The sequence below is a fragment of the Bactrocera dorsalis genome, chromosome 4 (assembly GCF_023373825.1).
Source record: "Bactrocera dorsalis isolate Fly_Bdor chromosome 4, ASM2337382v1, whole genome shotgun sequence".
Taxonomy (NCBI): Eukaryota; Metazoa; Arthropoda; class Insecta; order Diptera; family Tephritidae; genus Bactrocera; species Bactrocera dorsalis.
This window is the reverse complement of record NC_064306.1, coordinates 545,058-572,855: the sequence shown is the minus strand read 5'-3', so window position 1 is coordinate 572,855 and position 27,798 is coordinate 545,058. Positions and strand designations below refer to the sequence as shown.

General features: G+C 40.6%; 1 protein-coding gene across 39 annotated transcripts in view; it reads left to right on the top strand.

The window, feature by feature from the left end:
* Positions 1-27,798, top strand: part of LOC105230483 (basement membrane-specific heparan sulfate proteoglycan core protein) — a 150,821-nt gene that overhangs the window by 103,192 nt on the left and 19,831 nt on the right. For 14 of the 39 annotated variants that reach the window (XM_049456059.1, XM_049456058.1, XM_049456057.1 and 11 more), the window contains 25 exons: positions 3,241-3,357; positions 4,004-4,126; positions 6,479-6,598; positions 7,916-8,353; positions 8,887-9,035; positions 9,226-9,319; positions 10,277-10,450; positions 10,819-10,965; positions 11,708-11,843; positions 12,750-12,835; positions 13,301-13,420; positions 14,993-15,160; positions 15,569-15,838; positions 17,655-17,891; positions 18,973-19,047; positions 19,333-19,347; positions 19,700-19,836; positions 19,902-19,995; positions 20,371-20,757; positions 20,822-22,617; positions 22,679-23,110; positions 23,183-24,257; positions 26,466-26,623; positions 26,692-26,872; positions 27,138-27,768. In XM_049456059.1, the coding sequence (XP_049312016.1) occupies positions 3,241-3,357; positions 4,004-4,126; positions 6,479-6,598; positions 7,916-8,353; positions 8,887-9,035; positions 9,226-9,319; positions 10,277-10,450; positions 10,819-10,965; positions 11,708-11,843; positions 12,750-12,835; positions 13,301-13,420; positions 14,993-15,160; positions 15,569-15,838; positions 17,655-17,891; positions 18,973-19,047; positions 19,333-19,347; positions 19,700-19,836; positions 19,902-19,995; positions 20,371-20,757; positions 20,822-22,617; positions 22,679-23,110; positions 23,183-24,257; positions 26,466-26,623; positions 26,692-26,872; positions 27,138-27,768 (7,360 nt within the window). Of the gene's footprint in view, positions 1-3,240; positions 3,358-4,003; positions 4,127-4,424; positions 4,557-4,728; positions 4,843-6,478; positions 6,599-7,915; positions 8,354-8,886; positions 9,036-9,225; positions 9,320-10,276; positions 10,451-10,818; positions 10,966-11,707; positions 11,844-12,749; positions 12,836-13,300; positions 13,421-14,992; positions 15,161-15,568; positions 15,839-17,654; positions 17,892-18,972; positions 19,048-19,332; positions 19,348-19,699; positions 19,837-19,901; positions 19,996-20,370; positions 20,758-20,821; positions 22,618-22,678; positions 23,111-23,182; positions 24,262-24,647; positions 24,836-26,465; positions 26,624-26,691; positions 26,873-27,137; positions 27,769-27,798 lie in introns of all 39 variants that reach the window. The other 25 variants (XM_049456065.1, XM_049456092.1, XM_029552011.2 and 22 more) reach the window with 24 other exon arrangements.

Genomic DNA, 27,798 nt, shown 5'->3' with positions numbered 1-27,798 from the left:
AGCAAACAACTGTTGCATGCTCTGCGTGGAAATGCTTGTTTGTGAAAGGGGTGTGCGTTTTACAGCTCTACTTTTGGGGTATATTGAGTGCTTAGTATGAGGAGAAACCGTGTGCAGCATAGACGCAGTTCAATGAAAAGTATTTATTTCTTGCCGCCTTCACGCTTGTTAGGTCGATAGAACCAACCAGAGTCGTCTAAACAAATTAATCACTGGATCAAAAGTCTCATTTTATATAATCAAGCAAAAAAGGTGAAGGCTTCTACTAGAATATTCGGGTGATTGCTTGGTTTAGACTCCCTGAACCTATGTACTTGTTGGTGAAGCGACCGAAATTAAGCCCCCAATTTAAATCAACACATGCTGCCGCGTTTGCATGCTTTTATCGGTCAAAAGTCCTTTGACTTAAAGCATAACTGACGACAACCAAAGTCATCCGTAGTATCAACATATCGCGCATAAAACATGGAAATCACGTATATAATTGTTTAATTTATTTTTGCTACTTTTCCTCACATTTTTATACCCTGAACAGGATATATTGGGTAGTCGGAGATGTCTTTTCGTATTTCTAATCAGACTTCAAGCAGTTTTTGCAATTTTCCACTAGAGACATTATTCTATCAGTGTAAAATTTATCTGGTTTCTCTGTAGAATCCATCGTTCAACCAGGCTGGAACAGCTCATAGTGGTTGAGTCCTTTCCAATCCCATCAAACACTCAGCATAACCTTTTGCGGCTTCAATCCTGGCTTTGAGAACATTTGTTGTGCTTCATTACACTTGGACCATGATCTTTTCCGCACATTATTGTCGTATTTAATCCTCTTTTCGTCTCCTGTTACCATTCGCTTCAGAAATGGTTCGATTTCATTTCGTTTCAACAAAGAATACAGATGTTAATTCGATCCATAAAATTTTTCACAGACAATTCATGTGGGACCCAAACATGGAGCTTCTTTTTGTAGCCAGTCTTTTATAAATGGTTCGAAACCATCCATACAAATTGGCCGTTCAGTGCATGTAAGGACTCGTTTGTATTTGTGAAGGGTATTATGGCTTCGTTGCAACCGAAGTTGACGGTTTTTCTTTTTTCTTTCTCCTTCTAACCGGAGGCTTCACGCCTACCATAAGCTGCACAAACCAGAAACTCATGAACTACATTGAAGCGCTGGCGTGTCTCAATCCGAGTTCTTGTCAATACTTTGTATTCCATTTAACTTATACTTTTTCTTCTTTCACTTTGCGAAGCCGCATTGCATTTGCATTTAAAGTTTTCGAAAGCAACGAAGGAAAACTTTCTTTGATGCGCGACTTTTTCCCGTTAAAGCAACATATTTGCGGGCGCAACCGCAACGACATGTCATTTGTGCGCGCACTGCAGTCGTCATTTCGCAGATTTATGGCACAAAACAGCGCCGAATATGGCGCAAAAGCTCAGCACAGAAAACTGGAGCAAAGCAAAAGCAAATAAAGGAAGGACTGTGTAGCAAATAAAATTAAGACCGTGCATGCTCGACAGTTATCAGTACGTGCAAAGTTGGGCCGCAAAATTATTGAATACTTTTTGGTGCCGGTCTCTTGTATGCTAATATCACACAATTATTATATGACTGACGCGGCTGCTACATTTTTAAAGCCTTTAAACAAATTTGCACACAATTATGCTTTCAATTCGGCAAATACGATTTTTTCCGTGGTGTTTTAACATTTGGAGCCGAAACGCAAACACACAAAGGTATGCTTAACCTTTACAAACAGGTAACAGGTTACCGTTAGGTTTTCTTAAGCTTACCAACGCACATCCGCACGCTTTGAGTGTGCCGTGCGCTTTATATTTTCCAGCTGCCAATATAAAGTGCTGCTAATCCCATTGAAATGCGAATCAGACCTGGCGGGTGAACAAAGCGCAAGCAAGAAAACTCAAGCTAACTCAAGTCAGGGTGGGTGAGCAGTCCGCTGCTGTTTTTCGCAATTCTTGCAACATTTTGCAAAGTGAAAAATTTCGAAGACGAAGGCTTGCAAAAGTGCTAGCTTAAGGCGCATATAAGCAGCGGGGTTGGTTGGTAAATTTTAATAAACGCACAAACTACACTACTACACCTATGCGGGTCAACAAGAAACTGAAAGCTTGCTACTTAACATTGTCTTCCTTTGCTTGCAAAAACTTCTAGCGCACAATTAAACGGCTACACATGCTCTGAAGCCGAAGCCTGTCTGCAACTTAATACCCACTTGTGGCGCTCACACAAATACTCGAACGGATGCGTATGCTTCCTTATGCTCCACACAAACACACGCACTGTTGTGTATATTTTGTGTCAACACCTGCTTAGCAGCGTGCGCTAACGGAAAAGCAGACTTTTTGCCGCTTGAAATCATTAGCTGCTTTTGTGTGCTTAAAAATATTTGGGTTATGTGCTCAGATCAGCTCAACTCCAAATACGGCGCATAAACAAGGATATGTCGAGCTCGTATTTTGTTGCTTAAATCAAAATTAAATAAAACTCGCAGCGCGCTCGCAGCTCACTCTTAATCAAGTCATGATATGCCCCTAAAACTATGCTTCGCATATTGGCTTTTTCGTTCCGGCAAGCATGGGCTTTCTTTTCCTACGTATTCTATTACACTTTTCCCTTTGTTGTTGTGTAGTGAAAGCAACAGCAGCATGCGTGTATGTATGTGTGTGTGTGGGGGTCACAATTAGTTACGGATACGAAAAGGTTGTAAATAGCAGCGATTCAATTTCAAAGCAAAGTGCAAAAGTTAATTTTGAATAAAAGCTGGAAGCTGAGACCAAAGAAGTGAGAAACAACACAACAAACCGGTTAAAAATTCTCGGCAGCTATTTATAGTATATGAAACTGTTAAAATAGTCGTAATTTTTGAGTTGAAATTTTAAATAATAACTCAAAGAACTGCCTGAGAATTAAGTGGAAAATATGGGGTTGTGCCACTAACAAAAAATCGCTTTGAGTCTTTGCATTGGGTGTAAAATGTAATTATTATTACCGGTATTTCCACGGTAACATATTAGCTAGTCGAAGTCGTCTTTTCGTACTTTATCAATACATGTCGTTGCAGTTGAAGTTTGATTAAAAATACGAAAAGACTTTTTCGACTACCCAACATATCATTCAAATTTTAAATTCTCGTTAAGTTTAAGTCCAAGAAACTTATTACTTACAACATTTAGAAAGTTTATTAACATAACAAATCGTTTTTTTTTTCTTCCTATCAGCCACAGTGTGCCAACCGGATGAGTACAAATGTCGAGCTGGCAATTGCATTGACAGTGCCCGGCGCTGTGATCGCGTGCCTGACTGCCCCGATGGTGATGATGAGGACGCTAGCTGCCGTAAGTACATGCTTTAAAAATTCAAAAAAAGACTTCCTCGCTCACAAATTGTAACTGTGTGCATATAAAAAGCAAAAGCTCTGTAGAAATGTTGAGCTTTGAAAAAAGCTCTTTGGGCTTTAGAAAAACCATTAAGCTAAAACGAGTAATTTAAGTAAATTTTGTGACTCATAAACGAGTGACTACCCCAACAACAACAACAAAAGGCTGTAAACTAAGAACAACTTAACCAAAGCTTTATGCGCAGCTTTTTTACCCAGCTTTAAGTAACCTAATGTGCAATATGCATATTTATGACCACTAGTAATTAAACATATATAGTTATAGTAATAATTATTATGAAATTAATTTACTAATACTAACCAAGTAACCGTTATTTTCTTCTATTTTATTGAATTTGTCTTGAATGCCTGTAAACTTACCACACCCATAACAACAACTAACTGCGTGACGTTTGAAACTAAAATTAAACATGCAATAATATCTAATAATTACCCAATTACAACAATAACAATAACTTGGCTACTAACTGCGCTAATCTCGCACGCTGTAAATATGTAACGTCCTAACTGCATAACATAACTGTAAATATTTGGGGAAACCATAACTCTGGACCAACTCTGGAACTCGCCACTCGCGCATGCAGTCATCGGTTGTCGCGAAGACGAGTACCTTTGCAAGGACGGCATGCGCTGCATTAGCAATTCGAAGGTCTGCGATCGTGTAACCGATTGCATAGACGCCGACGACGAGGATGGATGTGAAGGCAGTAAGTAGTGTGCGGCAATGTGCTTGGCGCGGACAAGAAACTCACTTCACTTAAATTTGGTGACCCATATTTAACGAAGTGATTACCTGCCGAGCACTCAGCATCGTCAAAAATTCATTTCACTCAAAACCGTTGCTCATTTCCATTGTGGAACAGTGCTCAACAATACTCACACGCATCAAATGTTGTCACATATTTAACTCTTGCTCTCTCCTTCTCTCATTTGCTCTCTCATTCTCATTATGCATTTCACCGCTTACGCCCCAAACGCTTTCGCTGGATTTTGGCTTCGGCTCAGTTGTGCCACAGCTGCGTTATTTCTGTCCGAAGGGCAAATTCACCTGCCATGATCTCTCCTGCATATCGATTGTGCATCGTTGCGATGGAAAAACCGACTGCCCGAACGATCGCGCCGACGAGGAAGGATGTCGTAGGTTGCCGATAAAAAATTTTATGTACTTGCATACTTGTCGCCTTTTCAGTTGTCTGTCTTACTTTTTTTACGTTTTAATGCAAGAAACGTGGGTCGTGAGTGCGCAACACTCGCTCACAGTACATGATTTCTCTCTTTTTGCTCTCTTCTCTTGGAATTGTTTGCGCAGCTTGTCTCTACGAGCGCTGGATGTGCGACGACGGCACCTGTGTGCCACAGAATCTGCGCTGTAACGGCAACATTGACTGCCCCAATGACGTGTCGGACGAGCGGAATTGCAATGGTGAGCTAAAGTAATTGTAAAACAATTCGTGGATTTACAAAAGCTAGGCTTGTGGTGGCAAAACATTTTATTTATATTTGTTTAAATGATGGTTATACTGTTAACGCGGCTGCAAATTAATTCAATTGTAAAATCATGTCGCAGCAGCTATTAAATGGCTGAAAACCGTACGGCCGTTTATGGCGGGCTTACTGTTGCAGCATCTACTCTTCAGCGCCGCCACTTTTCATGTCGCACAATTTGCTTGTCAACTTGGAACAGCGCGACGCATAGCCTTTATATTTCTGTTTCTATTTCTGTTTTAGTTTCTCTGCCTCTTCTGTTTTTCATTTTTTGTTGTCTGAAAACATTTAAAATTCGCGCCGCCGGCCAACACATGTTTAGTTCACTTACAGTCTCACAAACACGCACACATATGCAGCTGGCAAGACAGCGTTTATTTCGTGACTTTTGTTGCTGGCTGCTGCTTGTGGCGTTGATTTGAAAATTAACATTGCAAAAATCCCTCAACACACACAAGTAAGCGCAGCCAGCAAAAAGTCAAGAAAGGGTTCCCGCGCCGCTACTGCAAATTCATGCCATTTCTTTCTGCGCCCAACTTACACTTTTCCTCCTTCCTGCCAGCTGCTGGCTCGCGCTGTTGCCTACACATTGTGTTACAACCGTTCACTGCTTTATTTTGCTTTTTCGTCTGGCAGTTTGAATGACATTTTAATTTTTCTCCCACATTCCACTTCGCCGTCATTTATACATTTCCCTTTTCTCTCATGTTTGCTTAGATTTGCGTTTACTTTAAGCTTTTATTCATTTAAACAGCTTTAACTAATAAGCTGTTGAACAACGAGCGGCTCCAAATTGTATGGCATTTTATTTTTACACACACACACACTCACTCATATCAAGACACACCTTTGACGTTCAGCTGTCACTTCAAACGCTTGTCGGGATTTCGCGCTTAATTTTGTATGCCTGAGCAGTCGCATTAGTTTCCGCTTGCGGTTTGTTTTACAAATAAAACGATTTATTCATAATTGTACACCTGTTTAAGTGTTGTTGTAATGTTTATAAAGAGCATTTGACAGCCGATTGGAATATCAAGAGCTCTTGATTGAGCCACGCTTTTGCTTTCATGCCCTAAAAGTTTACGGAAAACTGCGCTCTGAAGGTGAGAGATTTTGAAGTAAAGGGCGTTACAGATTCCAAATCGACTACTTTCGCTCACTTCACTCTTGAAACGACTCAATCGTTACTCGCTAGTACTTTTCAAAAACCTTTCAACGAGTGATTGTGTACAGTGCTTGAATCTAATCGATTTTGTATTATTCACCTCAAGCCGTATTCGTTCACTCATGAATACCTCCACTCCTGCGTTTTCCCTTCACTCCGATGTGCGCAGACTTTTTTGCTTATTATTTTCTTATACCATTTATTTGTCGCTCAAACTCATACTCACTTCACTTCACTTCGTGGTTCATCAATTCTTCCCAGAATTCTAATTTCATTCATTTGAGTTCATTTACTAATTATTTAACTATGTTATTTTTTTCGCCAACCCAAACTACCCCCACCAACAAACGTATCCACCTGTAATCATTTTGAAAAATACATTCCTGCGTTTTCCGTTGACCACCTCAAGGTGGTGAGTCCGCTTGCCGCTACAATGAATTCCAATGCGGCAATGGTCAGTGCATACCGATGCGTGAGTTGTGCGATAATATCTATGATTGTGTAGATTATTCAGACGAAAGGGACTGCGGTAAGTGCCACTTTTTCACCTTAGTAACCAAAAGTTTTGGAAAAGGTGGTGGGCAGGCTTTTTTATTGAAGATATCTGTTTTGAAGTTTAAGCATAAAATTTGGTGCTGGTGTTTACTGTAAAAATCAACTAGATTTAAATATATACTCGTACAAACTTATATATTTTGTTTAGTCTCTAATGTTACCTCTTAATAAATATGCTGATATCCGCTGTCAAAGTGTCCAACATGCTACTATATAGCTGCAAATACAACTTCACGCTTCTGCCGCTCCAGATTATTCTGCAAACGTTGAAATTATGCTATTCAGGCAAGTGCTGAATACCGATTCGATCTAACGGGTTGGAAATGCGAATGACTTAGTTTTTATATCGAGAAATTTTTTCGATTTCGAAAGTAGTTTTTATGCTAAATTCACTTTTCACATAGAATTCGAAAATATATTAGTTCTTAATTAAGATTGTTTCAAGCCGAGTAAAAAATATGTTATCGAATCGAAATTCAGCGCTTGACCGCTTATAAATATTTATCGTACACTAAATACAAAAAAAACTCACAACTCGAAAATTGGCAAATGTTCAGTAGGCAGAGAACGCGTTAATACAAAAGTAGACTTAACGGTGATTTTCCAGTAAGACGGTGATGACAGTGAAATTTCTTGGATAGGTAGATTAGTATATTACAAATTGATTAATTGAAAAAAAAAATTGAAAATTTTTGAGTTTTGATTTTGAAAATTTTTGAGTTGTGACTCTTTTGTAGCTAGTGTGCGTTACATTTGAGTATTTTCGGTGAGTGTTTTATGTTAGTGTTAATTATACAAAATGTATTACGCTTTACCGTTACGCCGCTTATTGCTTTTAGAAGTTTGTACTTTTGGAAAGCCATGCAAGTACCGTAGTTGTCAATGTTGCTGTCCTGCAAATGGTCAAAGTTTCTTTACTGTGTAACAAAATTTTAAAACTAATTTTTTACAATTTTTCTTTCTTTTTGGTTGCAAACGAAATTGAATTTTACGGTAACGGTAAAAAACCAAAACAAAAACAACACTAAAAACCTAAAAAAAAAAAAAAATAATTGAAACAAAATTAACCCTACCACTACTACTTTGCTACTACCACAAATGCAACACCGGCAAAAACCACCACAAATTGGCAAAATATTGCATTTAACGGCAACTCTTGGTTGTGGAAAACTATTTGAATTTGCGCGCATGCGAAATAAAACAAAATTTAACCAAAAATATTTAACCAACCGCAAACCCCCGCTTAACCTACTTGTGTCCGCCTGTGGTTGCATGCGGTTGTATTGTGTAGACCTTGAGGACATCGGACGCAATATCTTCGATGAAGATGAAATAATACGCGAATACGCACCACACGACCACAGAGTCTTAACCACGGAGGCACCTGTACTGGAAGGTTTGGACGCCAAGGAGTACTACCTCTACAACTCGGGCCTCTATGAAAAGTCGAACGCGCAGCATTCCTGCAACGAACGCCAATTCGAGTGTGGCAACAAGGTCTGCATACCTTTGCAACTGCGCTGTGACGGTTTTTACCACTGCAACGATCTAACGGACGAGTATGGCTGTGATCAATACAGACCGGAGTCGCGGCGCACGACCTTGCCGCCGCCGAAGCTTGTGCGCACCACACACTCACCCTGGTGGAATACCACTGCCGCCACAACAACAACCAGCCGGCCCAGTACAACAACAACGGACGCAAATATTGTCACACCCGTAGTACCCAGTAGGTTGCTCCGAACTATCAATTAGGTGGTGGGCTGTGGTGAAAAGAACTTGAACATTAATACAATATTATTTCTATTGCGCTAAGTGGCGACTGCTGCCTCAAACTAAATTTTGCATGCTTTGCAAGTGGCAACACTAAGGGTAAGCAAGGTGGGTTATCCACGTGGCTAACCCAGTCTTGCTGCTCTCTTACGCCACTCAGCAAACCCGCACTCCCCGCAAATAATATGCGCCCACCTGCAACACTCACACACATACACACAGACACATGCACATTTCCCCCAACTGCCATGCAAAATTTACTTAAACAGCAGTTCATTAAAAAGAGTTACGTAAAACCAAAAGCTCAGTTATTATTATTTAGTTCTGCTGCTTTTTGAGCTCAACTCTCTCGCTCTTAATTTTACACATTTTAATCAGTTATTTGCATCACACTCAAACGTACATTCTTTCATATTTTTACGCGCCACAACATTTCACTCATTTTGGTTTCTTAAAACAATTATCTCAACACATCAATCGCACTCGTAGGCTACAACAATAACACTTGCCTCGAAAATCTTGAGTTCGCTTGCCGCAACGGCGATTGCATACCGATCGAGAGCGTTTGCGACGGCGCCGCCGATTGTAGGCAGCGCGAAGACGAGGACTACAATTTATGCAACTGCAGCAGCGATAAGGTAAGTCAGTTGCGTAGGCGCATGCGTGTGCGCTCCCCACACTCTCACAGTGCAGAGCCTGGTTGGCACCCGCTACAGCAGCTGTGTGGAGCGCACGCGCCGCCATGCAACGCGCACTTGAGGCACAAACATTGTACAAATGTGGTGACTCAAGCGGCTAACAATTTACCGTTATTATATGTAAATATAGTGGAAATGTTTGCGCGGCGGCGGTTGCATAGCCAAAACTCAAGTCTGCGACGGCAGGCGACAGTGCAAGGACGGCAGCGACGAGAGCATTTGCCGTAAGTATCCCAGTAGTCGCTTGAACGGCATGCTTCGTGCATGCTCAAAACTAATAATTAATACAATATTTAATTATATGTATTATATTTTTTAATATGTATGTATGTGTGCCAAACAGCGGTAGTTAACAATTAATACCATATTGGGTAGTCGAAAAAGTCGTTTCGTATTTCTAATCAAATTTCTACTTATTTTTTTTATATTTATACTAATAAAGAAATATGGCAAGACTATATGGTATGGCATACTGTAATTAGTAGCACTGGAGATATACGATTGCAACTACTTCTATTGACGAAATACGAAAAGACTTTTTCGACTACCAGTATTATATGTTGCATGCGCATGTCTTACAATATTCCCAATAAATATGGAATTACTAGATCTCTAAGCGCATAGATTTAAGCAGTAGCGTAACCAATTATTCGTATGTATAACAGTATATGTATGTATATAGTAGTTAAAATGTAGCCGCTAAATTAGTTAAACGAAATCTAACTACTTTTAAAATTAAAGAGAAAAATGTATATTTTAGTTGTATACTGTTCGCTAAAACCCAATAATACTACAAGAACTTAAATGTTCGTTCCCAGAAAATGTTTAAAAACTTCTGACTAAATAGTCTTGTGAAACTAGATACACTCTCAACTAGCGACTTTGCACTTTACTCACCAACATCACATAAATTTTATACACTGACGACTAGCAACTCTGCACTTTACTCTCAATCTCCAAAATTACTCAGTTACGAACTTCAAATACTCGCATTAACACGAGCGCATCCTTAATATTCACTCGCACACCCCCGCTAACCCACACAGCTTGTGTTACTCAACTATTTTTTCTCATTCTCGTGTTTTGTATTCTCATGCCGCTCATTTAACTCGATTAATTCATTTTCATGCTACTTTTACTATTTCACTACTCAATTTTGAACTCATTCATCTATCTTGTAGATTTTCATGCTAAGTATAATAAGACGCGCATTGTGAATGAATGCCATAGCTTTCAGTATCAATGCGCCGACGGTATCTGCATATCGGGCTACAAACGGTGCAACGGCATAACCGATTGCGTTGACGGTTCCGACGAAAATAATTGCCCGTTAAATTATGATGACACCACTTACGGTATACTCAACTACTTTTTTCAAAATTCTAAAGTTAAAATTAAAACCCTTATGAAATTTTTACTCCAATATTAACCTAACTTTTATGCCAACGATCAGACTGCAAATGCAAAAGCACAATTGATTGGTTTCATAATTAGCAGCGATTAAGTCCGCAATGCACTGCAAACCCCCAATTTAATCGAACCAGCCATGGTTCCATGCCTCTCTATTGTTGAATATTGCGCAAAGCATGTTTTAATTATATTACATACATTTGTATATATCTCTTCCATGCTACATACTATACACGCACACAATTACACATAAAATCAAACACTGTGCCTTGTACTCAACACGCGGCCACTTGTGTTACGCCTCGGCTCTTAGATTTCGAACCGGATCCCGCGCTCAGCGAATGCGATATTTACGAGTTTGAGTGCGACTACTCGCGTTGTATACCGATTGAGAAGAAATGCGACGGTTATCCGGATTGCGATGACGAAACTGATGAATTACAATGTCCGCCGTTCACAGGTACGAGTCAAATCCAAGTCTGCGAAGGCTCAAGCTATATGACTACCATGCACCGTGAAAAACTCAGCACAATTAACCAATTATGAGTGTAAAGAGGCTAAACATTTTTAAGCACTTGGAATGCCTTACGAACAACTAATGCGTCTAAATATTTAAATTTCACTGTTATAAAAATGCCCAACACGATTGAGAGAATATATACTGAGCTTGTGTTGATTGCAGCCCCACCAGTTGGTTTTGCTGACGACATATTAGCGTATGTTTCGAAATTGTAGTTTAACTGCTAGAAGTTTAGTCTCAATATTTCCACCGAGAGTCACTGTTCTTCGGTTATATAAATACTAATTTTTATCCGCATAATTTAGTATATATTCTATCATTCTTGTAACATACCTAACCCACACGAGTGACAATCATCGTTCGGGTTTTCTTTACAAATTAAGCTCCAAACTTCAATAAAAGGAAGGAGTACGCTCTCAGCACAGCAAATATACTTGTATAATATGCCTATAAGTAAAACCAATTTGTACAAAATAATATTAAAATTTAATCCTTTTTCTCCAAAAAGCTCGTTAAGCCTACATTCAGTCATTCAAGTGCCTTTTAAATACTCACAACATTGTTCCACATTCACGAATCAATTTTAAATCCAATCACTAAACGCATGTTAACCAAATTTTTACTAAATCCGTTTCATTTTTGTTTACATCAATCATTCGTTCGTTCATTCATACTTTCACAGAGCATTGCCACGAAAACGAGTTTGAATGCGATGAAAATTATTGCGTATTACGCGATCAACAATGCAACGGTATAGTCAATTGCAACGATGGCACCGATGAGCAAAATTGCACATTCTGTCGCGACAAAGCTTTTCTGTAAGAGAACTACTATACTTCGTTTGAAAACAGTAATGTTCGTTGGATGCGCGTTGAAGTTGAAAATATTTTTTTTAATATAAGAAAATTAAAGCATATTTCTACAGAATTATAGTTTAAGCATTCACCAAGTTGAAAATTTAAGAAAAGCTTTTCTGAGAAAAATATCCAAATTGATAAACGTGTTTTCTGTTCTTAAAATTAAATATTTTTACTTAGTGATTGCTACAAATGAGCTTAAAGTTATGTGAAAGCTTTTTTGAAAAAGCTTTTTGGCATTTTTAAAAAGCTTTTTTGGCTTTTTGAAAAAGCTTTCACATTCCCTACATTAATTTTTGTGTGGAACGCCTTTCTGTGAAAATTGCTTGTTTTGTTCTTTGAAAAAGCTCTGTTGCCTTTATGAAAAAGCTTTTTGGCATTTTTAAAAAGCTTTTTCCCTTTTTGAAAAAGCTTTCACATTCCCTACATTAATTTTTGTGTGGAACGCTTTTCTGTGAAAATTGCTTGTTTTGTTCTTTGAAAAAACTCTGTTGCCTTTATGAAAAAGCTTTCACATTTCCTACTATTGAGTTCCTCGAACTCAATTCCATTAAAATTGTTATAAGCAGTCGTAGAGCTTTCACTTTTTATACACATAATGAGCTTTCACGCAAGCTAAAGCAAAGCTTGAAGCGTATTTCAACGTCTGTCCAACAAATATTGCGTATTACCAAACGCAAAACGAAATATTATATTAACGTATATATCGAACATTTTATACGCGCTCATCAACATATCACACAACCACATACGCAACATCACACAAACACCAATACAACCATTTCACAACATGCAACATATCAACATACAACCAATTACATGCATACAAACAAACTCGTACACAATACTGCTTGCTTGACCATGCAGCTGCCACACCGGCGAATGCATTTTGCCACAACAGCGCTGCAACGGTCATCCCGATTGCATCGATGCCAGCGATGAACAGAACTGCGGTAAGTGCTGGAAGTGAGCGCTGAGACGCCACCTTCAAGTTCGGCAAGTTCACGAGCGCCAAAATCATTGACTTCTGAATGGCTTTGAACCAGTTGCTTAGTTCTTTAATATGCTAACTTACTTTAACATATTGTACCGTAGCGAAACATATGTAGCTACTACTATATACTCCGATATTTTCGACTATATACCATAACCTTAGCTTCCTTGTTCCCCCTGCTTATGTGCCACATAACTTTTTGCATGCACTTTCGGCAACTTAGTGTGTAGTCTCATGCCCCAATTGCGCAAAACCTCTCAGCTTGTCACTTAAGTAGTCTATTAGTGTGTAGAAGCGAAAGTTTTGGAATTTTCTCGTGAATTCTTAAAGTCAAAGTACGATTATTGTATCTTTATTGCGAGACAACTGTATGTTTCAATTAAGCAAACCTGTTTCATTCACTCGCACGCATCGGCAACTGTAGCGGCAAAAATCGAATGTCCGAGACTGAAATTCCTGTGTAACGGCACCTGCGTCGACTGGAGTCTGTATTGCAATGGCAAAATTGACTGCGATGATGGGCAAGATGAAAAGAACTGCGATGGTAACGAAATATTAAAATGAGATACAGATTAGAAAAGTGAATATTTGAGCAAAATTAAGTTGGAAAATCATTTCCTCAAGCTTTTTCATAGACAAAACATTAAAACTTCCTTCTAACCACAATTTAACTGAAAACTGTATAGTGCTTCTCTTTCTTACAGACTTTTAGTTGGAAATACTGAATTTTTAGGTTAATTTTAATTTTTAATAGTATTTTGCACCATAATCTGGAATAAACTCAAAACTTCGCCCACTACTTTGATTGTCTCTCGCCAAATTACATTGTTGTTTGAAACGCACGTTTCTTTTTCAAAAAATCGTAAATAAGCTTTTTAATCAAAAAGCTACTTACGGTTCTCGATAATTTCTAATAACATAATAAATTTCTGAGCACTCCAAACTTGGTTTCTTTCAATTCTAAAATACTTTACTCATTTTTAAATATATGTATGTCTCTTAGTTGGGTACGTATGATACACATTTTTGAAGAAGTATTCTGGTCCAGAAATAAAAACCATTTTTTGGGTTTTTTATAGTTTAACTATTCAGGAATATGCCAAGAAGGGAATTTTTCAAAATTCAAAATATTTGCAGAGATATTTGTAGGTATTTTACTGACCTTGCAGCCAAACTGGTTCGACTCGAACAAAAAATTTTAAACGAAACTTTTTCAAAACGATACCTACGATTTTCTCCGGTTCTACTGGACCAATTTACCTGAAATGTTTAGCGAGTACTTTTTGTAGGCTTGTTTATGCCAGGAGCTAGCCATATCCCCAAATGGCAATTTTAACCATTTTCAAAAAATACGAAGCCGTAGAAAAGTGGTATAAACATTGTTTTTTCAGACAGTCGCCATTTCGTGAAATAATTTTTACGTGGTTCCAGTAGTTCCAGACATTGCGACGATATTCTAGATATTCGATTTACACTGATATTATAGGTCTAGCGAAAAATGGCAAAAAGTGGTCGACTATAATGGTACATACATATTTGGTTCATTGAAGTTCATTGTAAATATAAAAAAATAAGTTAAAATTTGATTAAGAATACGAAAATACTTTTTTGACTACCCAATATTCTTTTCGAAATCGTGCCAATTTTTTTAGGCTCCATTATATCAGCGTCTATACACCATTGATAAAAGTGTGAAGCACTTTAAAAAGCTTAGAAAGTCTTCATGCCAAATGTCCTCACCTTTTAAAAGCTCTACACTTCACTCTCACTAACTCTTTCTGTCTCTCCATATATTTTGCTTATTTATTTACTTTTTATTTCATTAATTACTATTTAAGTGTTTGTATGTAAATATATATATATATTTTTTTTAATTTTTTTGTTTAATTTCATAAAAACTTCGCACATCACATAACCTCACTTGTGTCTATTTTCAATGTTTTTTGTCCTTTCAACTGTTTCATCGTGTAATTCTTGTTTCTGTGCTGGAAAATCAATATCTAAATATCATACAAAAACAATAACAAAATCACATTATACTCATTATAAATGTTAACCAAATTAAACACCGACTTCACCACCACCAACAACAACAACAACATAAAACTGTACATAGGCACCGAACGTGATAAGGATGTAATAGAGTTAGTGTCGAATAAGAGCTGCCACGCCTACCAGTGGCAATGCGGCAACTATCAGTGTATAAACAAAGATTACCTGTGCGACGGGCACGCCGACTGCACTGACGGATCCGACGAGGCGCCCAGGCAATGCAGCAAAAATGGTAACAGAAAAAAACAAAAGCACAAATGAAATATTCAAAATTTCAAGCTGAATCACAAAATTTTGGTTGCCACCGGTCTTTGAACATTATGTGTCCGAAAATGTTTCAATTATTTATGTATAAGTCTATATTATATTTCGCCTTAATATGTTTTTATGTGAATTTATGTAAACAACTCACAGTTTTGCCACCTACAAGCATTAATGAAAACCGTCCCACTTACAGCTGTGCCATCCAAGCCATATTAACCACTAATAAATATCATTTTGCATTTCTCTCTCTCTCCCTCTCTCTCTCTCGCTGCGTAATTGCATATACTCATGTATGTCGGCAAACATGCTTTCTCCCATATTGCCACGACTCATCAACTTCGCTTTTCGACGCCTTGATCGCTTCACACGATTGCAGTTGCTACGCGCCACACGCCGGAGGACTGCACGGCCGATCAGTATTTTTGCGATGACGAATGCCATCCGGATTCTATACGTTGCAACAACATTAGAGAGTGCACGGACGGCAGCGACGAGCTGAACTGTACACCATATCCGCCCACACGACCACGCCCATTGCCCACCTACCCATGCCCAATGCACACTTGTCCGAACGGCAAATGCTACTCGGAGAGTGAACGTTGCGATGGCTCACGCGACTGCGACGATGGCGCCGATGAGGCAAATTGTAAGTGCACACTGTTCCCGAGCACTGCTGCTTTAGCTCGAGTGGTATATCTCACGATCACACTTGTATTTCTCTCGTATGCACCGAGTATAAACTAGTTTTTCTTCGTTTTCCGTAAAATTGCACACAAATTGGCTATGTAAATCGGCATTGTATTATATATATCTGGGCAAATGAAGTCGGAGAGAGCGCAGTTCATTCAGCAGCATAAAATCCCAACTTATATTCATAGCGTCTTAAAAACTTTAGAGCTCGTCTCATCTCTGCAGCTTTCTTAAACTCAATTGATCTGTGCTTGAACTTGTACCTAAGACTGACTGACAAATATGTAAAGCTTGTTTGAAGCTGGTACGAAAGTTTGGCGCTGAAGACACCACTGACTGACTCTCAGATAAAATGTTGGTAATTAAATGGACGTATGTATACTTAGAACTGATCGAGCATCGCTCAAATTGTGATCTAGTTACTGAGATTACGCCAAAAATGAAGGATTCCTTAGTTTTTAATAGACTTATAGTGGTTTAGAGAGTTCTATTTCACTATAAATCGGCAATAGGTTCCTGGATGTAGTGATATTCCTGGGAACTAAAGTAAAGCCGCTGAACTAGCCGGAACAGACACCACACTACAATTAGACTTCGGAAAAGCGGGTATTTACATATATGCCTCTTTTTTTGATCAACTTGCGAACCTCAGTGGTAAAGCACTGACCGCTGATTTTTCACACGACTTCATTTGCTCTACAAAAGTCAAAATTCCCCTCATTGCGCGGCACATCACTGTCATATATTTATATTAACCTCTTTGCTATAAACGCACACCATTATACACCTCTGTGTGCGCAGCTTTTGTCATTAGAAGCACTTTGTAATAAGTTCTCTCATCAGCCTTTACATAAGAACTGTTATATTTATTGTTATGTAACTATGCATATGCTTTGTGGGACGCAGCAGATTTTAGAAAGATTTCCATGTCCGGTATCAATTACTTGCGATTACTTAACAAAGCTTTGCTAAAAAGCCTTAGGAAGCTTTTCTAGACTCTATGTAAACTTTGCTAAAAAGCCTTGGGAAGCCTTTCTAGACTCTGCTGCTGTCGCACAATATTTATTTACGCTTCTTTCTTGCAACAACACGCAACAACATGCAAATATTTTCAATCTATCTATTCACCTCTTTCATAAAAAAACAAAAAAAAAACAAAACCAACAATTATTTAATCCTTTGTAAGGCACCACCTGCAAGGAGAATGAGTTTCTCTGCTTTGATCGTCAGTACTGCATAAACGAGACGCAACGTTGCGACGGATACTACGATTGCAAAGATTTCTCCGACGAGCAAAATTGCATTGGTTAATACAAGCATTACTTTCAAATTATTTTGCTTGCATTTTTTAAATATTTTTAGATAAATTTCCACTGATTTGTACCCTATTCGTTGCAGTTTATTATTATTAAAGTTATAATTAAGCATTTTAATTATTTTTTTATGTTTAAGTTAGCATAGCATAATTTATTTTAGTGCAACTTACTTTTATCCCTCTCATATAACTTAAGTCTAAGCGCATGCAATTGTACCTACTTATTGTTCCCCCTTAAAAGCTCTTATCCGCTACAGCAACCGGTCTAGCGCATGCTAAGCCGTTAGCCGTAAACATATTGTATATAGTATATTATTTATTTGAAGAATTTTAATTCTGTTACCCCTGTTACGTAGCAACTCTCTTAAAGCAAACCCAGTATAGATCCGTTTTCCCGCCACACAAACTGTCTGCGACGCAAACTAATCTCTTTTTTTTTCACTTCACTCTCGGCCAGGTTGCGCTGCCAATCAATTCCGTTGTCGCAATGGTGACTGTGTTTCCAGCAACGCTCAGTGCAATGGTTATCAGGACTGTCGCGACGGTTCGGACGAGGAGGACTGCTCTGAGCCCGCCTACGTTGTGCCCTGTACCGGTTCGCAGTTCCGCTGCAATAATGGACAGTGCATAAATGCGGCGGCGCGCTGTGATGGCTACACCGATTGCGCGGACAGCTCCGATGAGATTTCGTGCAGTGAGTACACTCTATGCTTTTCTATGTATTTCCGCATGTTTTATCACTTTCTTCATTCATGTACATACATAATACATTTTCAAATACTTTACATACTTACACATAATGTCACATACATTCATCTATCGACAACTGCATACATACCTAAACACATATGCAATCGCTTCGTGTTTGCATACCCGAACTGGTGGTGTACAGAATATCTGCGCGAACCGCAACTGGAGTACGAAGGATCTAACAAGGCGTGCGGACCGCTCATGTTTCGTTGTGAGAACGGTCCGTGCATACGTAATGCCTTACGCTGTAATGGCGTGATCGATTGTCCACTCGATATTAGCGATGAGCTGGACTGCAACCCGAGTTCAAATGAGATTGAGCGTAAGTTTTGTGTTAAACAGTAATTTAGGGTGCCGGGCGCTTTAAGTCGCGCAATACAGGTATATGGTAGAGGAATAAGCTAAGAAAACATTAACAGTGGCAAGACAATATAACGGCGGTGTAAACATACAGTGAAATTGAAGCCTCTATACTAGTAATTTTGACTTGACCACACGAACCCATATAATAACGTTAGAAGCTCACAAAAAGTGTATATTTCTAAGAGCCATATTAAGTAGGTGATTTCAAAATATCCCCGCACTAATACGATCAGACCAAATATTCATTGAAATCAAATCTACAATCTTCTACGAAATTCTCCGAGAGTAAATAACTAAAAAAAAAGTTGAAATTTGATTCGAAATACGAAAATACTTTTTCGACTAACAAATATAAGCCCCACACGAAAGCTAGCACAGAACAGCGCATCTCAAACCAAGTTGAGTAGCCAGTAAATTGCAACGCAAAACCCAGTCTTGCCGGCACTCAGTCACCGCTTCTCATTCACGAAACCAATACTTTTTGCACACACTTTACCAGACCACATCTGAAAATGAAATTAAAATCACAAGACTTCTCATATTAGCTTTGTTCTCTCGTTCGTTCCCTACACTAAACTCATACACCAGAACATTACGGTTCATCACGCAATTTATTATTATTTATAAAGTGTACGACTAACTCAGGTTTTGTTTTTCCACAGAAGCTGTAGATTTCCCGGCCTCAAATCCAGAACTGAACTTGAAGACATACCCCGAGAGCCAGATTATCAAAGAAAGTGAGTATTCGGCCAATTTTTCATGCCAACGAAATAATTTGTTTAACTTTTTTATAAAAGATACCGTTATAATGTCGAAGTGTCGTTAGCGTGAAGACTGCTGAAACGTCAAAAGTGACTTTTCTCGCATCTTCCCGCTCTCGACTACCTCGATGCAATAACCATATTGCGTGTACTTAGATTTCGAATAATTCTTGCTTTTTATACTATATTCCGCTTTTATTCCCCGAATTCGAAATTAAAATCTGTAAATGAAAAAAATATATATATTGCAATGAAACACAGGATATATTAAGGAGGGTAAGTCGGCTTTATTTTAATGCTTAATTGAGTACTTCTGCTGTATGCGACCCCGTCCAAGTGGCCACCGCACGAAATGGCAACCAAATGCAAATGCACTTTTGTATTCGACTTGTAAATACAATGATACACACTCACTTAAGTTTACATATATTATATTATAAATCTTTAAATGCCTACTCCCTACCACTTGCAACGTTCTCCATGAATTTGACTTTGTATAACTAGCCAAAAAAGTGCCCGCATTGTACCATATAGAACACAGTCGCACTGAATGATAGTCACCCACACCACGAACTCTATTATCAAATCGTTTATACTAACATCATTCCATATTTGACACCCTGTTAAGGTCGCGAGGTTATCTTCCGTTGTCGGGACGAAGGTTCGCTGCGCGCACGCGTCAAATGGACACGCCCTGGTGGCCGTCCCCTACCGATTGGCGCACGAGACAATGGCGATGGTCGTTTGGAAATCCCCAACATCCGCGTAAGTGTCCAAATAAATTACACAACTCTTAGCTATACTCGTATTAACCGCAAATTTTTCTTTAGGTTGAAGACTCCGGCCCATATATCTGCGAAGCTGCAGGCTACCCCCGTCATGTCTCTGGACAACAAGTAACCGTACATCTTACAGTGGAGAAATGTAAGTAACTGGTTTTACCAGCGTTTAAATAAGCTTATAAACCCATTCAAAATATCATTTACCAACGTCCGGACGCAGCGTGGAATGATAACAAATACCACATATCCTCGCCCAAAATCAGATACGGCACAGTGCCGCATATTGGTGCAGAGTTTTTCGGTCTAGGTACATTTTCCTGCAATGTTTGTATATTATTTTCCCTAAACAAAGCCCTCTTTTTTATCTGCTTACTGTTTTATTTTTTGAATAAACTCTCAAATTTCTTAATACTGGACTTCACGTTCCAAAAATGCGCCGGTAAACATAACTCCACACACTTAAACTAGTATTTTATGGAAATTTTATCTAACATTGTCTTCAATACTTGATCCACAGTAAATCCCGACAACGAACGTCCACCCACAGCTTGTCGCGCCTACCAGGCCACCTGCCGTGACAACCAATGTATCGATAAGTCACAAATTTGCGACGGTACTCCACACTGCGCGGACGGTTCCGATGAGGAGAGCTGCAGTCACGGTCTTAAATGCCAGCCCAATCAGTTTATGTGCCGCAACTCGCGCTGTATTGACCGCATCTGGCGCTGCGACGGCGAGGACGACTGCTTCGATAATTCAGATGAGGACAGTTGCGACCCCGAGCCAAGTGGTGCACCATGTCGCTACGACGAATTCCAATGTCGCAGCGGTCATTGCATTCCCAAAAACTTCCAGTGTGACGACACAAATGATTGTTTGGATGGTAGCGATGAAATCGGCTGCAGTAAGTCCACTTGAACTTGTATGCACTTGTACTTTATTTTAACGTTTTTCTTTACAACTTTCAGTGGGTCCTGCCGCAATCCGTCCACCGCCTCCAAATGTTCGTTTGGAATCGGGCGAGGCCTTAAATATTACCTGTGTAGGCACCGGCGTACCAGTGCCACTTATCGTTTGGCGCCTGAACTGGGGTCACGTCCCCGACAAATGTGTCACGAAGAATTATGGCGGCACAGCTACACTGTACTGTCCCAATATGGCATCACAAGACCAAGGCGCGTACTCGTGCGAAATTCTCAACCCGAAAGGCCGCGTTTTCGTTACACCTGATACACAAGTAACAGTCAACATTCCGACAACCGCAGACGTCTGTCCAGCCGGCTTTTTCAACATGCTCGCTCGCCGGCCCGATGAATGCATCGACTGCTTCTGTTTTGGCATATCTAAGACTTGCAAGAGTGCAAATCTTTTCAATTTTGCCATTCAACCATCAATTTCTTCGCACAAGGTCAAGAATGTAGAATTGAATCCGTATGGTGATATTATCATCAATGATGCACCAGTTCCCAATATCCTCAGTCGTCATCATGGTGTACAGTTCCGCGTATCCGATGTCGGATATAACAGCCGTGAACAGCCTTACTTGGCACTGCCTAACGAGTATATGGGCAACCAGTTGAAATCTTATGGTGGCTATCTGCGCTATGAAGTCAATTATATGGGCAATGGACGTTCCAACAATGCACCTGATGTTATAATCACTGGCAACGGTATTACGCTCACTCAGCGCGTGCGCAATCAACCAGAGCCGAATGTGAAGAACAAGATTTCTGTACAATTCAGTTCTGGTAATTGGTACAAGACTGATGGACGTCGTGCAACACGTGGTGAAGTCATGATGGTACTTGCTAATGTAGACAACATACTCATCCGTTTGAGCTACATTGATGCCACAGAGCGTGAGGTTGAACTTACAAACATTGTTATGGACTCTGCTAGTCTTGATGATCAAGGCTTAGGCTCAGCTTCGTTGGTCGAGAAATGCGTCTGTCCACCTGGCTACATTGGTGACTCATGCGAGACGTGTGCTCCTGGTTATGTGCGTGAGAAATATGGTCCCTGGTTGGGTCGCTGCGTACCTTTCGTACCAGAGCCTTGCCAACCGGGTACCTATGGCGATCCCGCTCGTGGTATACCATGTCGCTCTTGCCCATGCCCACAAACTGGTTCAAGCAACTTTGCCAGCGGTTGTCAGTTGAGTCCCGATGGCGACGTAACTTGCAACTGTCTCGAGGGCTATACTGGCCGACGCTGTGAGATCTGCGCTGCTGGTTATCAAGGCAATCCGCTAATTCCTGGCGGCAGTTGCCATCCAATTCCAGAGAGCACATGCAACGCTGAAGGCACTTACTATCCACATCCCAATGGTACATGCGAATGCAAGCCGCTAGTTGTAGGTCCACGTTGTGACACCTGTGCTCCCGAATCCTTCCATTTGAACAGCTTCACATACACCGGTTGCATTGAATGCTTCTGCAGCGGTCTTACAAAGCAATGTTCCAGCAGCAGCTGGTACCGTGATCAGATATCTTCAAGCTTTGGACGTTCAGGCGCACCTCATGGTTTCGAGTTGATTCGCGACTACAAAGCCGCACAGCCATCTAAAGTCAATTTCCAACAATATAATAGCGCTCTGACATTCAACCAACAGTTGTCCCCCGATCCACTGTATTGGAGTCTACCTGCCCCATTCCTTGGTGACAAGATTACCGCCTATGGTGGCAAACTATCGTATAACCTCAGCTATAACCCACTGCCAGGTGGACTTATGTCCCGCAACACAGCACCCGATGTTGTCATCAGCGTAAGTAAAATTTAAATACAACTCCGCTATAAAACCAAAAAATGTATTTTATTCTGTGTAGGGTGAAGATATAACGATTATTCACTACCGTAAAGCCGGTGTGAACCCCAGCCAACCCAGCTCGTACTCCGTACCGATCATTGAAAGCGCCTGGCAACGTCCTGATGGTCAAGTGGTCAATCGCGAACACTTGTTGATGACACTTTCGAAAATTGATGCCATCTATATCAAGGCTACCTACACCACCAGCACCAAAGACGGCCAACTGACGCAAGTTTCACTGGATATTGCTACGCAGAATAATATCGGAACACCACGTGCCTACGAAGTGGAAGAATGTCGCTGCCCAGTTGGCTATATTGGACTATCATGTGAGCGATGTGCGCCTGGTTATAAACGCCTCAGCGAAGGAGGTCTTTACTTAGGCGTTTGCATCCAGTGCGAATGTAATGGCCACTCAGACCAATGCGACGCTGAGACCGGCACGTGTATTGTAAGTTACCAACTCTACATGCACACAAGAAATATACATACATGTAATAAATGCTTCTATTTCCCATCTTAGAACTGCGAACACAATACCGCTGGTGAATTCTGCGATCGCTGTGCTCCAGGTTATGTTGGCAATGCTTCCGGTGGTACACCAAACGACTGCTCGCCCGATTATGAGCCCTACCCACCACCGGCTCCGGGCAATCAAACAATTGAATGTGCCTACTGCAACCGCGACGGTACTGCCTCCTGCAGTGGCAACTATTGCGCCTGCAAGCCCAATGTAGTTGGCCCATATTGTAGTGAGTGTCGACCGGGCACTTATGGTCTATCCGAGCGCAATCCCGATGGCTGTGAGGAATGCTATTGTTCTGGCAAGAGCACAAAGTGTAGCTCTGCTGTATTATACCGCCAACTTATACCTGTCGATTTCATCCTCTCCAAACCACTGCTCACAGACGAAGAAGGAAGCATAGTTGATGAAGAGAATCTAAGCTTTGACATACCTACAAACATGTTCACATACAACTACAATTCGTATACACAAAAGTACTGGAGCATACGCGGCTCAGTATTAGGCAACCAGCTGTACTCATATGGCGGACATCTATCGTATAGACTGGATGTAGACAGTTACGGCAACAGTGTACCCGGCAGTGATGTTATACTCATTGGAAATGGCATGAAATTGGTCTGGTCCAGACCACGTGAGGAGCAAGATAATAGTGAATACCGTGTACGCCTACATGAAGACGAAAATTGGCAACGAAAGGAGTTCGGTCGTTCTGTAAATGCCGGACGTTTGGACTTCATGAGCGTGCTATCCAACTTGGAACACATTCTTATACGCGCCACACCCAAGATACCAACAACACGCACAAGTATACGCGATGTAATACTCGAGTCGGCCGTCGAGCATCGCACACCCGATGCCCAACAAGCCATCGAAGTGGAAGTCTGCACCTGCCCAGCTGGCTACTCAGGCACCTCCTGCGAGAAGTGCGAACCACTGCATTACAAAGACAACTATGGCAGCTGCGTCGCCTGCCCTTGCCGCGAAGACACCACCGACTCCTGCTACCTGCAAGACAGCGAAGTGACCTGCAGATGCAAGCCGGGTTACTCCGGTCAGCAATGTCAGATAGATGGTAAGTGAACAGCACCTAGAAAGAGTTAAACAGCAACAGCTTGTATAAATTACACAAATATCGCGAGCATTGGTCAATGGTAATGCAAACCAATATTTAACCCAAACTCAGCTGTGCCTCAGAGCAGATGTACCAACTGCACACACAGTTCCACTTACAAACGCTCATTTAAACAAACGCTGATTGGTATACTTATATCCGAGCTAAACATATGCATATACCTACATATAAACATATACATATATACTTGTATAGCATGAGGGTGTGTTTAGCACACACACATGCATTTTTAACGAATTGAAACACGCGTAAAGTACATTTTAAGCAAAATATTCTTCCTTTTCTCCACACTTATGCAAAATGTAAAGTTAAAAGCAACAAAACCGATAGCAATGATAAGTCAACGCTCATTGATAAACCGGACACTTTAGTGATCGAGCCCAAACCGTGCTGTAGTGACTATCAGGTGGACCTCATGCCCAATGAGACATTCGCAAGCAATGAAACACTGCAATTATATAAGGGTAACCGAAAAGTAGGGAACGTGACGAGATTGCGCAGCGACTGCAATCGGCGAGGTTCGCACAACCATTTTACATACAAACGTTTGCTCTTAGAAATATATTGGTAGTGCCTTTGGCTCTTGACTTTCATGTTTGGCAAAGCAATAGTACATCACTCCCCCATATAAAATAGTGTTTTCGGGTTAGTTCCTACTGTGTTGAAAACGACTTTGCCATTTCTACTATTTATACTATACAAACCCGTAGGCATGAAGGATGGTCCATGTAGTGTGCGCTTTTCGGTAACATCACGAATGTAAATACATATATCTCTGTAACTGTGACAGAAAAATTCGCGGAGAAACGAAATGCTTACGAAGGCATTACAAAATAGATTGCATAAATTATTTTTACTGAAACACATTTTAATATCGCAACTGGATAACTCATAAACCGCTCGTTGGCATTTTGGCGCGAGTTTGTCATTTCGCTTAACGGTGGAAATAACAGTTAACGGTTAGGACAGCAGTTCAAAATTAAGGTCGTGCGCGGGTAACTAAGGATGAGTAAAACGTTTTTGCGCCAAGTTTGTTAATCGTGTTGGATTCCGCGGAGCCGTGACTTGAGTTCGACGTTTTGTTTGTATCACAATCCGTTCACGAATTAGGGAGGTACTTGAGCGGAATCGTAAACCCGCAGCGTTTCTTAAAATAATATCATTTTTACTTGTAATCTTTTTTTTAATTCTTGAAAGAACACATAAAGTGGACCAGCCCGTACATGCGTGCATACATACATACGTAAATGCAGTACTTACAAACAAGTAATTGGTATTTTATGTCTATAAATGTTTCCTCCTACTGTTAGACTCGATTTTTGCAATGGACTACCAAGTATCGTGTAGTAGTAGTCGGTATCAGATCTTAAACACTTCATACAAGTATGTGGATGATTAAATTAGTGGCGTGTTATTGGTAGCTTTGAAAATAACTTACCATATATACGTACAAATATACTATTAGACTCGCCTTAGTACGTGTTCTATGTGTTCTATGAATTTCAAGCGGTCATTTAGGTCGAAAGCAGTTCTACCCCGTTGTGAGATCCAAGTGTTCGTAGGCAAAAGAACAAATAGTAATCATAATACTGATACAACACCTGTTCCCAGCTAATCCAGTAGTGACTTTATAACACTTAACTGTACAACAAAGCTTCTACTAGCAACCCAAGCCAACCTGCGTTGAAAAACCACACTTAGCATAAGTATTAACCACTTCTGAGCAGCTACTTATACTCATACACACACACACCAATGTACTTCAATACGCTTAACTTGTAACGAGATACACGTAAAGACTTTCACACTGTTCGAGCTTTAGAGTTTCTTTAAAATAGCTACTTTGTTTAACCGTAGAACGCTTACAATGTTTGATACATAGCGGTAAGTTGGGGCAGCAAGAGCCGAAAGCAGGTTACCGGCAATCAAAATTGCTGCTTGCGATTTGCATTTAGTCTCTTGCTGGAAACCAACAAGCCAACAACAATAAGTGTCACTAATATTTATGTTCCAGTGGGGGCGGTGAGCTCGTCGTCAGACTTGCTCGCCTTCGCCTGCTTAATTATACTTACATATATGTTTCAAGTAGTTCCATGTTCTATTTTTATACAAAATGAATGTTAACCTTAAACTTGCTCCACGCTACAGATGGCTACGCTCGACCGGAACCGCCTAGGCCTGTGCCCACACCACTGCCAGATTACCAAACACAGATTACCGTCTCGATTGCACCGCCTGAAATCACCATCATACCGATCGGTGGCTCACTAACTTTGAGCTGCACCGGTCGTATGGCTTGGAATGGCGTAAGTATCCACCCTTGTTTTGCTTAATTCCACTGAAGTACGTTAAAACGTTGGCTTTGATATCACAGGTGCCCGTGTTCGTGTCATGGTCCAAGCTGGGCGATCGTCTGCCGATTGGCGCCGAAGAAGATGGTGGCGTTTTGCGCTTATACAATTTAGAAATACACGACTCCGGTGTGTATGTCTGCCGAGCGGTGAATAACGAGACGAACCGCGTTTTCGAAGACCGAATTTCCATAACCATAACGGGTGAGTGCCAGCGCAAGTAGCGTGAGTTTTGTTATTCGCTAATCACTGCTATTTTGAGTGTATATTTATATTTCAAAATTTTCGTAAAATTCTTGCAAAAACAAAATGGTTGCAGCCTATGCCAGTGAAATGTTGGCTCGTTACGGTAATACAGTTGTTCACGACCTCAAAATCTCTTGAAATATATTCAAAAAATCATACCTCTTACCCAACTCACCTTATATTCTTTTTTTTATACTATTTCAAATATGTCGACACAATGTAGAGCAATCGCAACGCACGCCATCACAGATCGTCAACCTGCCGCAAGTGGTCACATTCGAGGAATACCAGCGCAATGAAATCTACTGCGAAGTGAGTGGTCATCCAACACCAACAGTCACATGGACCCGTGTCGAAGGCCAAATGTCTTTGGAAGCACGCACAGAAGATACCCGTCTCATCTTCGAAGCACCACGCAAATCTGACGAAGGCCGCTACCGCTGTCGGGCCTCCAACGAGAACGGCATCGATGAGAAGTATACACAGGTTTATGTGCGCGTCGCGCCACCTGTAGCACCACCACCGCCACGCGAACTTATTTACATCGACCCGCCATCATACACCGGCGAGTCGGGACAGCAAGTACGTCTCACCTGCCAACCGACTACCTCTATCTCGCTCATCTATGAGTGGAACAAAGATGGTTATCCACTGTATCGTCAACGTAATGTCATCATCAGCGGAAACACCATTGAAATACGCGACCCCACGCCACGTGATTCCGGTCTCTATACTTGCATCGGCATTGATTTGCGCGGTCGACGCAATTACACAAATGACGCACAGGTATTGATCGAAGACAGTGGCTACCCAGCACCGGGACCGGGACCCTATCCAGGACAACTGCCGGGCACGTAAGTGTTATAGAAATACGTCGACAAGTT